This window comes from Danio rerio, chromosome 11 (genome assembly GCF_052040795.2).
Source record: "Danio rerio strain M-AB ecotype USA chromosome 11, GRCz13ab, whole genome shotgun sequence".
Lineage (NCBI taxonomy): Eukaryota > Metazoa > Chordata > Actinopteri > Cypriniformes > Danionidae > Danio > Danio rerio.
In genome coordinates this window covers 33,193,598-33,208,787 of record NC_141031.1, presented here as the reverse complement: position 1 = coordinate 33,208,787, position 15,190 = coordinate 33,193,598, and the positions used below count along the sequence as shown (strand labels likewise).

General features: G+C 35.4%; 1 protein-coding gene and 1 long non-coding RNA gene across 17 annotated transcripts in view; both read left to right on the top strand.

Moving 5' to 3' along the window:
• Positions 1-15,190, top strand: part of LOC147834847 (uncharacterized) — a 337,793-nt gene that overhangs the window by 80,814 nt on the left and 241,789 nt on the right. The gene's annotated exons all lie outside the window — the stretch shown is intronic.
• The window catches only part of map4k3a (mitogen-activated protein kinase kinase kinase kinase 3a), a 143,498-nt gene that overhangs the window by 78,924 nt on the left and 49,384 nt on the right, over positions 1-15,190 (top strand). For 10 of the 16 annotated variants that reach the window (XR_015502729.1, XR_015502726.1, XR_015502727.1 and 7 more), the window contains 3 exons: positions 5,862-5,940; positions 6,762-6,820; positions 12,468-12,530. Coding sequence is in view for 9 of the 16 variants with exons in the window: in XM_087273889.1 (XP_087130015.1) it covers positions 5,862-5,940; positions 6,762-6,820; positions 12,468-12,530 (201 nt within the window). In the remaining 7 variants the exon portion in view is untranslated. The remainder of the gene's footprint in view (positions 1-5,861; positions 5,941-6,761; positions 6,821-12,467; positions 12,531-15,190) is intronic. The other 6 variants (XR_015502728.1, XR_015502725.1, XM_087273890.1 and 3 more) reach the window with 1 other exon arrangement.

The window sequence follows — 15,190 nt, the reverse complement described above, 5'->3', positions numbered from 1 at the left end:
CTGTGTCAGTCCAGTTTTCAGAGTTGTTCAGTTTAGTTCAGTTCAGTGTGGTTTAATTTTCACTGCTAAAAGTCCAAACACTGAAGAGCAAATCGATGCGTAGGTCCACAGGTCATGAACCATGCAAGCCAGTGGCGACATTGGCGAGGAACAAACTTTACCAATTGACGAAAGTGAAGGAAAAATAACCTCAAGAGAACCTAGGTTTTGTTGGGCATGTCCATTTGTCCTCTGGCCAAATTAAATGTATTTTTCTAAAGTTAGTAATTAGGCTTTATTTTTGCAGACCATTTTTGGATTTATTTATAATTCTCATTCATTTAATTAATTTTGTCTTGTTTATAGGCACAATACCAAAAAGTATATAATACAAATAATGTTTTTTTTGTGCAATAAAGTCTTTTTTTTTTTTTTTTTTTACATTTTCCATACTCGTTTTTAATTTGTTATATTTTAAAATGACACTTTTCTTTTGATTTTGTCATCAAATGTAACTTGACCATTCTTTTCTCCCTTATTAGTTTAATTTCATCTGTATAAATAAACATCACAGTCTGGACTTATGTACTGTACATATATATGTTTTGGAAAGCACAGATAGTGTCTTTCCTAGTCACTGTACCATGTGGCCTGAGTGCTAAGAGGAGTGCTAGAATATTCACAGGCGTCCGCTGAGGGAAGGGCGCAGTGTTTGGCATGCTGTCTATTTCTGTTTCAGAGTCCTGCTGCGTCCTTGTTGTCTGAAGGTCGTGCGTCTGTTCCTCTGTCTTATCTCTCCTCATCACATCTCCATCAGCCCTGCCGCTGGAGTGAAACTGGAGTGAAGGATGTCCTTTTAGTTTCCTGGATTCAAATGTCCTCGTGCTTTAATGTTCGCTGCGTATGCAGGTGTTTCTGTGTTTACAGTGCTGCCCTTCACTAATACTGGCGCCATTGGTGGATACGGGCAAAAGAAGGAAGTGGAAAAATGCCTTTATTGTTGTCCTTATTTAATCTTATGCTAAAGACTCTTGAGTTTGGATAAAAGCACAGGCTTTTTTCTTGAAAACCTTTAAGACAATTGGTCACACTTTACAATAAGGTATTTACTAAGATGAACTAAGTATGAACAATACTTGTACAGCATTTATTAACCATACTTCAACATTTAATAATGCATTATTAAAGTCTAAATTAATATTTGTTAGCATTAATTAATGCACCGTGTGTTAACGTACTAACAATGAACGACTGTATTTTCATTAACTAACATGAACAAATACTGTAATAAATGCATTGTGCATTGTTTGTTTATGTTAGTAAATGCATTAAATAACATGAACTAATACAACCTTATTGTAAAGTGTTACCAGAACATTCGTGATGATGTTGGTCATTTTAGGTCCATTGAAGCGTCGGGTTGAAAGTCTTCAGCAAACTATTTGTTGACAGTTACATGGTAGAGATCTGCACGAGACTAGTTTTTTAGTCCCGCTCCCGCAAGGTTTTATTCCGCACCCGACCTTTGTTCACCCGCTGCCCAACCTGCCCTGTTTTTTACTCATCCTGACCATTCCCGCTAAATTTAGATCTGGTTTCCAAAATCTCACATTTAAATTGTGTACCAAAAGAGAGAGATAACAGATAAAACTGTAGGTTGTGCAAGAGTTGTAGGCTAAATGTCAGTTTTGTTTGCCCCTCTGTGATGAGACAGGAGTGTTGCCTTAAACCTGAGGTTCCAGTCTTGTGACTGCTAAAGGGTAAAACTTTGAGGTGTTATCACATCGCGTAAACGGTAATTTTTTTTCCATTTGAGTCCATGACACATGAAAAAGACTCCCATACTTCAGACTTGCCTGATGTGGGTTTCCTAACAGTGACCATTTTCTAATGCAAGCTGAAGGAAAGCACATCTTAGCTTTGCTTTGCCATGTTGGTAAAGCCCGCTCTGAGGACTGTTATGCAGATAATGCTCGCACAGACTGAGACTCGTGAGCGTTTTACGAGACGTTTTTCAAACCCAATCGATTTTCACTGGCGTCAAGCAGAAGAGTATGCAAAATCACTCCTTGTGGTTAGATGGCGCTACACAACTTTAAGCATCCAACACCCGCTTGTAAAACAGAAGAAGAGGAAGTTCACATGCTTGTTGTTAAAGTAACTTGTGACTCGAACAAGCATAGATGTTTTAAGAAGCAGCTCCAGCTCTAGCGATGAAGAAATGATTATTGTTCACAGAGCGATAAGCAGCTCCACGTTTATATCGCCTCTGGGCATCTTCTTCAGTCTGCGCTCGCATTGACAGTTTTGCGCTTGAGCACCTCCAAGTGCTGTTTACTGTAACTTCAGCAGCTCTGTGCACGTGAACAAAAGTGCCAACCTGATTAGTGGAGAAGGTTTTGCGCGTTGGTGTGCACGAATACATTGGTATAGTCACAAAGCGTTAAACGTCGATGGCAAATGCGAGCAAAAACGTTTCGGTGTGCACGGGCCTTAAGAATGAGGAAATCACAGATATGCTGTTCCGAAATAATGTCGGGACTCAGGTGTGCTATATTGTTAGCCCGCCCGCTCAAATTACACCAGAATTACCAACCCCTACCGCGTTCAATTTGGTTATTTATTTCCGCACCACAAGAAATCTGGTCAGGTCTAGCGATACATGCAGACCTTACATGGTATAATCCTATTAGCTCAAAAGTGTCTCCGATAGGCGTTGCGCTTTTCGACTTGCAACAACTGAAAAATGCAGACCACTCAGCGCCTTGATACACTACAGGCACTTTAAAAGACTTGGAGCTACCATTCACTACAAATGCTCAGCTCACAAAAAAAGCGCTTTGGTGGACATCCCTTAAGCCTTTTGCCTTAAAATTAGTAAGTAAATCAACTGTGCATAGTTCTAAAAATTAAGTCAATTTAACCTTTTCAAGTTACAATGAGTGTACATTTTTTCAAATAAAGTAACTACTTGCTTTTTACACTCTATGTACATAATACAGTGCAAAAAATGCAGAATGTGCTGTATACAAAATGTCTGGAATTACAACCTTTTTGTGTGATGGATTTAAATGTTTGAAAATATGAAAATCACAGTTTAAATCATCATTCAGTAACGTTTCAAACCACAAACGAGAGATCTATTTTGTATAGGTTTGCATCAAATGGTGTTTTCATGATGCAATATCATTAACAACTTGTTAAAAACTTCGCTAAATAAAATAATCATGTCAAATATTTTCATAATTAGAAAACATTATTGTCTATTCATTATTTTCATTACAGTTCCACACATAGTATTTATTATTATTTTAAATTAAAATATATATATTTGACAGTTTCATGGTTTAACAAATTATTTTTTAAATAATTATCAAGTAAAATATAACAATTTCTTGTTTTTAATATATTTTAAGGCAAATGGGAAATCATGTGTCCTGTTTCTAATCATCCAACAAAATAGTAAGAAATTGTTGATTAAATCCTTGTTAGGAATTCAAAGGGGTGCCAATAATTAATAATAAGACATATATAGATTTTAATACTTTTTATTTATTTATTTATATGTGTGTTAATATTTTCTGCAAGGTTAAACAATATTTTTTTCCAGCATTTTTTGCTCCTATTTACCAGGCTGCCAACATAAGTAAAGGGCACTGTATACAGTATGTGTGTGTTGCTGATGGAAGATGTCCTCTGATTCAGGAACGACAGGAAACTTTTGTGAACAGTCATCAGGGACGTCCAGCAGGCTGTAATGATTTTCTCTTGAGCCGCGTCTGACAGATAGGGATTCATAGGGTCAGTGGCGCGACCTGGCCTGATATCAGAGAGTGATGCCTGGCATGTATTTTTAGCTCGTGGCGTCTCTGGTGATGGCACTAAGTGATCTCTGAAGTGTAAGCATTTAAGCCGCTCTTGTCTTGGATGTATTGATGTGATGCGATTCCGCTGACGGGGTGTTTTTAACTGATCTGCTAAGAATGGCGCACTAATATGCAAGCTATTGATTGCAAAGTGTGGCTGCAATATGGAGACTTTTATTTGGTTTGATGTTGTTTATGTATCAGGCCATTCAAATGGATAGGACTGCTTGATGGAGATCGAGCATTGGATATTTTTAGTCAGTAAATGTACTGTACTGTATATATGCAATGTAATGCAATAAATGCAAATCAGGCCTATACTTAAGTTCTATTATATATTATAGATTATAATATACACTCACCGGCCACTTTATTAGGTACACCATACTGGTACTGTGTTGGACTCTGTTTTGCCTTCAGAACTGCCTTAATCCTTGGTGGTATAGATTCAACAAGGTGCTGGAAATATTCCTCAGAGATTTAGGTCCATGTTGACATGATAGCATCATGTAGTTGCTGCAAATTTTTCAGCTGCACATTTATGATTCGATCGCCTGTTTCACCACATCACAGGTGCTCTATTGGATTGAGAACTGGTGACTGTGGAGGCCATTTGAGTACAGTGAACTTATAGTTATGTTCTAGAAACCAGACTAAGATGATTCACACTTTATAACATGGCGCGTTATCCTGCTGGAAGTAACCGTCAGAAGGGGCTCTGGCATTGACATGATGCTCAGTTGGTACTCGTGGGCCCAATGTGTGCCAAGAAAATGTCCTCCACACCATTACACCACCACCAGCCTAAACTGTTGATACAAGGCAGGATGGATACATTCTTTCACACCTGGCAATGTTTTTCCCAATTTATTATTGTCCAATTTTGGTGAGCCTGTGTGAATTGTTGCCTCAGTTTCCTGTTCTTAGCTGACAGAAGTGGCACCTAGTATGGTCTTCTGCTGCTGTAGCCCATCTGCCTCAAGGTTGTGCATTCAGAGATGCTCTTCTGCTTACCTCAGTTGTAACGAGTGGTTATTTGAGTTACTGTTGGCTGATTAGAAATTTGCAATAATGAGCAGTTGGACAGGTGAATAATATAAAGTGAGCGATGAGTGAATAACGAAAAATTATTGTTATATGTTTCTCATATATTAAGGATTATTAAACTGTATTTAACCACAAAATCACTTAAAAAGTGCTCAGGGGTAGCTAAAAAATAATGCTTCGGTGCTTTTTGGCTAAGAGATTCATCAGAATACACTGCAAAAGTCAGGCCAAGGCACTCGAAAGAATGACTTTTGCTGTGTATTTTAATACATTGTAGTATTTTCAAATCACATGCTTTATAATGATCTATTTAAAAATGTATGTAGTAATATAATATGGTAAAATGTAGTATATTAATATAGTAAATTAATGAAGTAATATGATTTAGCATGAACAGCTTTTTTTAGTGAGTGTCAAAAGAAAGTGAAAATGTGATGGTTCTTAAATTCAGGCTTAATAAAATAATAAAAACTATATACAGAATTATAAACAATATGTTATATAATATAAATTATCTACAAATTATCATTTTTTTAAAATTTGTACAAACATGACATTTTCATTGCTATATATTACTTTAACGTTAATAGTAATAATAATGGTATTGGTAATATTTTGTATGTGTTATTTAATTATCATTTTGATTTATTATTTTGATTATCTTTATTATACAAATGAACAGTTAACACTTAATAAGCTCTATACAAATTAACAATTGTATTCATTACGCTTATAAAAATTAAATCAAATTGAGATGGTCACTTTATTTAAACAAGCTTACTGGTATACTTAATGAAACGGGTTGACTTTTTAACAAAATAATTGTTTATAAAATGAATAGAGAACATTATTGAAATCTTCATATGAAACACATTTACTATAATAATAACAATTAATTTTTTATATAAATGTTTTTTGTGTATTTTTTCATTCTGTGCATGTGTGTGTGTTTTTTTTTCCTCTCTGCAGCCTCCAGTGTCTGTTCCACACCGGATTCGTTCAACGAGCCGCACAAGTCGGGAAGGGAAAACTCTGTCAGAGATTAACTGTGAGTGTTTGTTGCATTTTTCCCCTGGGCAAACCTGACAGACCTGTGCTGCAATCTCTTCACTGAGCAAATCAGTCTGCCCACATCTCCTTTAGAGGGATTCTCCATTATAACTACAACACATTAAAAACAGCTAAATTCACTTAAGGAAACCTGTGATTTTGACTGCACATCAACATGATGTGTCTACCTATGTTCAGACTACAAATATTAGTTATACTTTGCTCTTTCTGTCCAGAATGTTATTTTTAATTTAAGGATTTCTATGGACTCATTTTGAGAGTATGATATGAAAACTATCATACGTTTATTTAAGATTTAAATGCGAATTTAACAAAGCTGCAACATTTGTCTCATATAAACAAGAACATATTACTTTGTAATTTGTATTGCACACAAATCATCTAAACATTTAAATATGCAATACCAAATAATAATTATAATGCAATTAAAATATAACAGAAATTTAGAAAACTGAATATATAATATAATATAGTATAATAATATTAATAATAATAATAATAATATTATATATACCAAAAGATAATAAGACAATGTACAAGAGGCATCATTGTGGGGAGAAAAAATCCCAGCTTGCAGGGCTTGACTGTATCTATGTATGTATGAGTGTATAGTATATATATATATATATATATATATATATATATATATATATATATATATATATATATATATATATATATATATATATATATATATATATATATATATATATATATGAATAAATCACCCTCATTTCTTAGCCATATGAAAAAAAAAAGTTGTACTGTTTCTTTAATAATGTTATTGTTTTCTTACAGTTGGTCAGGTGAAGTTTGACCCTCCTTTAACAACAGAGACAAAACCGCATCATGAACAGGTGAGTCATTCGATTTGGCCTTTCCTCTGATTGCAAACAACTGTGACACATTGACCAATAAGAGCACACTATATGATATTTCATTTTACATCATACTATCTCTGTTCCAAAACCTAGTGAACTGAGTATTGCAGTACTGTAGAAGAATGTGAGCATTAGACAGTTGTTAATAAGTCTATTTACACAAAGTATATATACACAATGCTATTTACTAAAAACTGAAAATGCATTTATATTTTTTTGAACTAAACTGTGCAGGGTTTCCCTCCAGGAATTGAGTTTGACATCCCTGGTCTATACACAAGTCCATGACTTTTTTTTTGCGTTTTAGTTGTTGGCTACCCTGTTATCCTGATACTGGATACTGTATTAAAAAAAAACTAACAAGTCACACTTGACTTTAAATTGCACTGGGTCAAAATTATTGACAGTGAATTCACATTTTATAATTTTATTCAGAAATAATGTAAGATATAGGCTACTATAAGCCCTAAAAAATACAATTCTTACAAGGTGATTAACATAGTTTAGCTCTCCTTGTTCCACAACAAATTCTAAAAATGTCACAGTATTTAGAACACAAACATAACACAATAGAACACAAATGTAATGTATAAGCAGATAAATAAACTGAAGTTGTAGTTCCATTCACATAAACTGCTTTTATTATTATAAACATGTAAACTTTTTTGATTTTGTTAAATGCAATATGCAAATATCTAAGCGTCTCCCATTCAGCACCACTTGAATAGACACACACACGTACTATATATTGATGTACATCTATATTAAAATACAGTATACACTCATCTCCCACTTAATTAGGTACACTACATTGACATGATAGCATCACACAGTTGCTGCAGATGTGTTGGCTGCACATCCATGATACGAATCTCCCGCTTCACCACATCCCAAAGGTGCTTAATTGGATTGAGAACTGGTGACTGGGGAGGCCATTTGATTACAGTGAACTCATTGTCATGTTCAAGAAACCAGTCTAAAATGATTCTTGCTTCATGACATGGTTCGTTATCCTGCTGAAAGTTGGGTACACTGTGGTCATGAAGGGATGGACCTGGTCAGCAAGGATTCTCAGGTAGGCTGTGGAGTTGACACGATGCTCAATTGGTACTAATGGGCCCAAAGCGTGGCAAGAAAATATCCCCCACACCATTACATTATCACCACCAGCCTAAACCGTTGATACAAGGCAGGATAGATTCCCCCATTGTGTTTTGCATTCAAAGATGCTCTTCTGCGTACCTCAATTGTAATGAGAGGTTATTTGAGTTACTGTTGCTTTTCTATCAGCTCAAACCAGTCTGGCCATTCTCCTCTGACATCAAAAAGGCATTTGCGGGCACTCAGACCAGCCCGTTTGGCACCAACAACCGTGCCACGTTCAAAGTGTCTACATCTCTAAATGCATTGAGTTGCTGCCATGTGATTGGCTGATTAGAGATTTGCGTTAACGTGTAGTTGGACAGGTGTACCTAATAAAGTGTATATTCTTCAGAATGAACAATTATGCAACTCACACGTATATGCAAGCTGTTAAATTCTTGTATCTTGGTAGATCAGATTGTTACCTTTCAATAAGTCAGTGGATAACTGCTTTGTTTTGTTGCCAATGGAAAAAGACATATATTTGTTAAGAGGGGTAATAATTTTGACCTTAATTATTTTATTGCTTTTATTTCAGCTGAATTAAAACAAATAAATGCTTCAGAAGAAGAAAAATATAATAGGAAATACTGTGACTTCCCTTGGGAAATATTTAAAGAAGAAAACAAATATCAGAGGGGGGCTGTATATTGTTCAGAATGAGCAATATATGCAATACCATGTTAATATGCTGCACCTTAGCAGATCTAAATGAAGATTTTTACCTTGCAATAACACATGATCCCTCCATAGGGAACGAACTAGGTTTTGGAACAGAGCAACTGTGAAAGCGGCCAGTCACGTCAAGCTTAATCTGAAATCACACTAGCCATAAGTGTGCAGTGAACACTTCCAAATGATTTCTCCTATAAGCTGACACTTCCTATTATGTAAGATTTTTCTCACATGTACCACAATCCCAGCTCATCTCTCGACAGCGGCTTGTTGTTGTTTTTTCTTCACACCATGTTTGACTGTTGTGCATTTTAGACGTCTGTCTCTCACTCTCGCCACGGCCATAATTGAAAGGTTAGATGCAGCTTTCCGTGGCATCTAATCAATAAGACTTCCTTTAAGCGCTGCAGAAAAATGCAGCGTTGACTGATCTTCGTCTCATTTGAGCACTCAGTGTTTCTCATGTTGTAACTGGATTTGTCATCCTTTCATAAACCAGATCATTTTTTAACAGCAGGACATCAAATTAATGTCTATTCCCATTGCAGCTTCATGCTCATGATGCCATCTTCTGAACCAGGGCTCACATCTGACGATGCCAACGCTTTGATTTACTCTTGGTTTTTCTGAATTCACATCACGTTGTTTTAATGGTTATAAAGAACAGTACATAATTGCTGCAACTGGTGGCTCACTAAGACTTTTAATAAGAAAAACATAGCATTCATGTGATGTTTTTATTCAACAATATTTATTGATTATACACTTTAATAAAATGTATTGGTTGTTAATTGCATTGATGAATTTTGATCTCTGCTCTGTCGGTTTTAGATGATGAAGTCATCAAAGTCAAATTCAATTGTGTGTTTTAACGAAGTGACTTTTGTTGACATTTTAGTAGTTCCCAATAGTATATTGTATAAGAAGTAATATGTAGAGGAATATGTTTGTAAAATAACAAAAAAAGTACTCTGTTAATTATCAGTTTATTATGCTATTATTAATAACATATTGGGCCCTGGGGCTATAGCAAAGGCAAGCACCCCATTTAATAATAGTAGCTTTTTTTGCTATTATTGTTATTATTATTATTATTATTAAGTTGCTTTATAATATTACAATCTAATTATCCACTTTTTGATTATTATGTGATTATCATAATTGTTTTCTATTTTACTAAAGTAGGCATACAAGCATACAAAATTTTAAACAGGCTGCAAAAATCAGCAAATAACACACATTTGCGATAGCCTACTTCCTAAATGAGTGCTTTACAATAACTACTTTAAACAGGGTTATACTTGGACTGTTCCCCAGTAGCGCCAAAATAAGGAACTGTCCTGGAAAATAAGGAACTTTCCCGGGGAAAAAACATCTGGCCCGTTTTGCCGGGTTCAGACTGCATGACTTTAGCCCCGATTTTGACTCAACAAGTTTTGAGAAATTGCCAACAAATGCCTGAAATCACAAGCAAATTGGTGCTTGTTCAATCACAAAGTGTAAACTGTCAAAAACGCGATCTGAGAGAATTGCAGATGGCTGTGAGATATTTGGCATGCTAAATATCTGGAGCTGTTGGCGATTCAAATCATGCCATGTGAAATGAGTTTTGCAGATCACCTTCAGCCAATGAGAGAGAAGCATCCAGTAATATGTGTATCTGCAGGCCAGCGGGAGGTTCTGGGAGAAGTAAAAAGTGCTCTTTTTCAGTTTATTTGGAACCAAGAAATGAAGGAAAAGCTAGTAGAAATTTGGTAGGAGCATCCGTGTTAGTTTGACGTGACGTGAGCAATGCCACCGGGTTGAAAACGAAAAAAGTTGAATGATAATTCCCTTCAAACCCTGGTGAGAAAATATGAACATTTTCTACCCCATTTTAAGGCTAATTGAGAAATCATTATGTAGTTAATAACAAAAGATATCCTACGTGTTTACGGTTGTGAGACATAGTTTGAACAAAGTTGTCGGCGATTCTTCTTCCTATTGCAAAGTCATGCAGTGTGAAACCCCCCTGCCGATCCATCTTGCAATGTAAACAAAGCAGCAACAAAACGCTAGCCCAAATAGTCTTGCAGTTTGAAAACATCTGACACACGACTACTTTGAAAATTATGCAGTCTGAACTCGGCATTACTGGGGACTAAAACAGGGCTTCTCGAAATACAGATGGGCTACAGCCACTCTGAGCCATAGTTTAGCTGTATTACTGTTTTTGAACAGCAGTGAGTCAAAAGGAATTCTTTAAATTATCGGCGCGTGAAAGCATAATGCAAAGAGGCGTTTCCTGTATCATGACGCAAATTATTTCATCAGCCTATCAAGGGCCCCCTCTTTTCTCAGGCCCTGGAACTTCAGCCCCACACTTTAAAACCCAAAAAGTTAAGGTAACTCAAACCATTTAAGGAAACCGATTGCAACAAACCATTTAAGTTAAAAAACTAATCCTAATGAATGCTTTGAACTTAATCCATTTAAGTAAATAAAGCAATTTAAGCACAGTAAAACCCAATAAATGAAGAGAACTGAGTACTGTAAAACCCAATAAGTTAAGACAACTCAAAACGTTTGAGGAAACTGATTGCTACAAACCATGAGTTTAAAAGTACTGTGAACTTACTCCATTTAAGATAAAATAATGAGGTATTTAATTAACTCATTACCTTCAACACTGAGTTCAAAATTCTTTTCAAATGGAAGTAGAATTACCTTTCAGTAAATTTTGAGTTGGCTACACTTCACTCTATAAAAGATGATTGGCTTATGAACATTTTAAGGTGTACAGTTATTTTGAGAAAAACACACAGAAAGTAGTTCCAGGCAGGTTTTGAGCACGTTACCATTCAATATCATTACGATTAATGATTTCTGTTATTTCAAATTAAGTTACTGCCAGAAAACACAGTTCTAAACACAAAATAAACAAGTTGAGGCTTTGGATGAGATTCATATGACATGATAGTGTTTTGAGGCTAGATTTGAGGACAAAAACTTGACAAGTAGTTTTGAATAAAAAAAAAAACAGGTTTAAGTTTTCACCTCTCTTGTAAATCGCTATGGATAAAAGCATCTGCTTGAAGGAGTAAATGTAAATGTTCACAACCAGCTGTGGGGATCCCACTGTCAATTACAGAGGAAATAATAAATTGTTTCTGGGGGAATGTATGTTGATTTTAGACAGAAAAGTCCTGAAATGTATTCAGCAGGCATTGTAGTGATATATTCAGGATCTAAAGATAACTAGAAGTAGGTAAACATAGCATCACCTCGTCAATTAGTTTGACGATAACAACAAGCAATTTCCCAAAGAACAATTAGTCACTCATTAAGAACTTTTCCAGCAATATACAGTACATGACACCTTTAATGGTCTCAGTGATCAGTGATCCTTTTCACAAATTTCAATCTACTAATTCCACTGTTTGTTTATTGTTGGAAAAAATGCAGATAGCAATGAGGGCACATTTAATTGGCTCTGTTATCGCCTGTCAATCTAACTGTCAATTGATTTTGGTCTATTTTGAGTGCATATGTATTTGATTTAAAGGCCAAAGCATTAGCTATACAGCAGAATTATGACTTATGAACTCTTTAGTATGGTGTCCCATCATTATTTCAGCAATTATGGACAGTCGCTTTAACCCACAGACCTGTATGAAGTCAGATGATCATGGACTTTGCAAACACATCTTCAAACCGCCATCTCAGCTACCAATAACTCATCAGTCATTGTTTCTGTGAAGCCACACAAGGCTCACATGTGTGTGTGTGTGATTAACTGAAGTTTCTTGGTCCTTCTACTAAACAGCTCGACACTGACGATTTTTTGGATTGTGCCGAAGAAATATACTACACTGCAAGATCTAATCTGGTATTTTTATTAGTATTCTACTCTGTTATCTTTGTCTTCGCGTCCTCTATCTGTTTTTTTTTCTTCCTCCATAGCATCTTGTCCGCTTCGCAGAGCTTATGTAGTGTACTCATCCTTCCATATGTGACTTCCATCTCTCATTCATTTCATCGCCATTCATTTTTGCCTTATCGTATTTAGATCATTGCAGTCTGTCTTTTCGGCTTGCCTGTTTATAACATCACTGTGATTGCATCTGTCTGTCACACCAAAATCTCTGCGCTGGATCATTTCTTTTTTGGTTTGTTTTCTTTTAGGCCTCTTGCTTGATTTAAAGACACATCCCTCAAAGTCGATACGCCGCTGCACTTTTCAGTAATCAAAAGCACTTTGAAATTGCAAAGCAAAGCATTTTATGTAGCCGAGTCCTCAGAGGGGCTTTATTTTTAGGGCTTGTCACAATCAGACGCATATTGAAAGCGAGCGAGAGGGAATGGAGAGAGAATTTAGGGTTAGACAGACAGAATGGATGTTGAGTAGGGTGAGTGAATGGGGGAAAAACAAGGAGAGAGAGAGAGAGAGGGAGGAAATAAAGAGTCTGAAGTGCCTGTTCGTGTCCCTCAGGGACGGTTAAACCAAAGTGCTCTGCAGGTCTGAGTGAGGGGGAAAGCATTGCCTCAGCAAGCAACACTTTGCGCAACAAACCCAGCACACGCAGCCTGTTTGAGGGATCAGCTAATTCTGCAGCCAACAAACAAACCTCACTGTTCACCGCTCCCTTTAACACCGATTTATTGTGCACACCTACTATGATGCTGGATTACGATTGGCTCTCTTTCTTGTCTCTGCTTTCTTAGCGAATTGTGATTCATCTCTATTTGCATCTCTTTAGCTGCCTTTGAACTCAGAACAGTGTTGCATTGTGTTTGTGGATCTCACACACAGCTGTCATGAGTGGCCTGATAATGACAGAGGGGCTCTCATGCTTCATTTCATATCCTTCAAAGTGTACAGCATTTCAGATAGCGTTTTTTGCTTTATTAGTGGTTAGATTGGATTCTGAAGAATTGAATTGAAGTATATCTGCTTAATGCACAACATGAAAGAATTGAATTAAATACACAAATGACATTACCCCTAATTCTTAATTAGTTCTCTTTTATGTAAACTAAAGTTTTTTTGTTTGTTAGTTTTTTCCTTTATTTGTATACCAAGTACAGATGTCATTATTTATACAAAGATTTAAATATATATAAACCCACTTCAAAAGCCCAAAATACACTCCCTAATATATTGACAGTAATAATAATAATAATAGTAAAAACACAGGGAAAAAATAGAAATAAATTGCAAAATGGTATAAAATATGACTGTATACAATAAATAAATAGACAACAATAATGAGTGTTACATTCAGGGACAGTGCTGTGCTATTTTACAATGGTAGGCTAGCATAGACTAAGCGTGAGGGTCTGGACAGAGAGAGAAAGGGGAAAGTACAGTTAGATACAAGATAAGTCACATCATTATTTCCCAGGAAGTACATTTATAGCAGAGAAATATAATTTATATATATATATATATATATATATATATATATATATATATATATATATATATATATATATATATATATATATATATATATATATATGAGCAATATCACACGAGTAGCAGTGCAATATGGCTGTATATCGGCACTGGTGGGAGGGGTGCACTGTGCCCCCCACCAGTGCCGATATAGAGCCATATCGCACTGTTACGAGTGTGATATTGCGTTTATACAACAACATCAAACATGGAGAGTCTCATAAACCCTTTTGTATGATTAACTACTTTCTTCCGCGTTGGATTCAAATCATAAGCTGACAGTTAAGCAGTTGAGCAAGCATCTTTTAAACTTTAGATCTGTAGTGTCTGCTTTTTGCTGGTTGTATGTGGGCAGAGTAATACACAAATGGCAAAGAGGCTGTACGTGTGCTGATATTACTCAAATATATTACGGCTATCGGCCAATCAGATTCAAGAACCAGACAGAACTGTTGTATAAATATACATATATATATATACAGTTGAAGTCAGAATTATTAGCCCCCCTGTTTATTTTCTTCCCCAATTTCTGTTTAACAGAGAGAAGATTCTTAGCACATTTCTAAACCTAATAGTTTTAATACCTCATCTCTAATAACCAATTTATTTTATCTTTGCCATGATGACAGAAAATAACTAGATATTTTTCAAGACACTTCTATACATCTTAAAGTGACATTTTAAGCCTTAACTAGGTTAATTAGGTTAACTAGGCAGGTTAGGGTAATTAGGCAAGGTATAGCAATTGTTTGTTCTGTAGACTATCTAAAAAAAACATACAACTTAAAGGGGCTAATAACTTTGACCTCAAAACGGGTTTTAAAAAATTATAAACTGCTTTTATTCTAGCCGAAATAAAACAAGCAAATGTCTGCAAACAAATATGAAATGTATCTCAATTATAATAACTATACGGTAATAAATTTTTAATAATATTTATTTTCAACATGCATGATCTTTGTTTTAGTTGTAAGATAGCAGTAGCAACAAAACAGTATAGATATAGTTTATATTTTTAACATTGTATATTTGTCAGTTTTAAAAATGTCTTTAAAAAATTTGTGACGACATTTATTATATTTATATATATA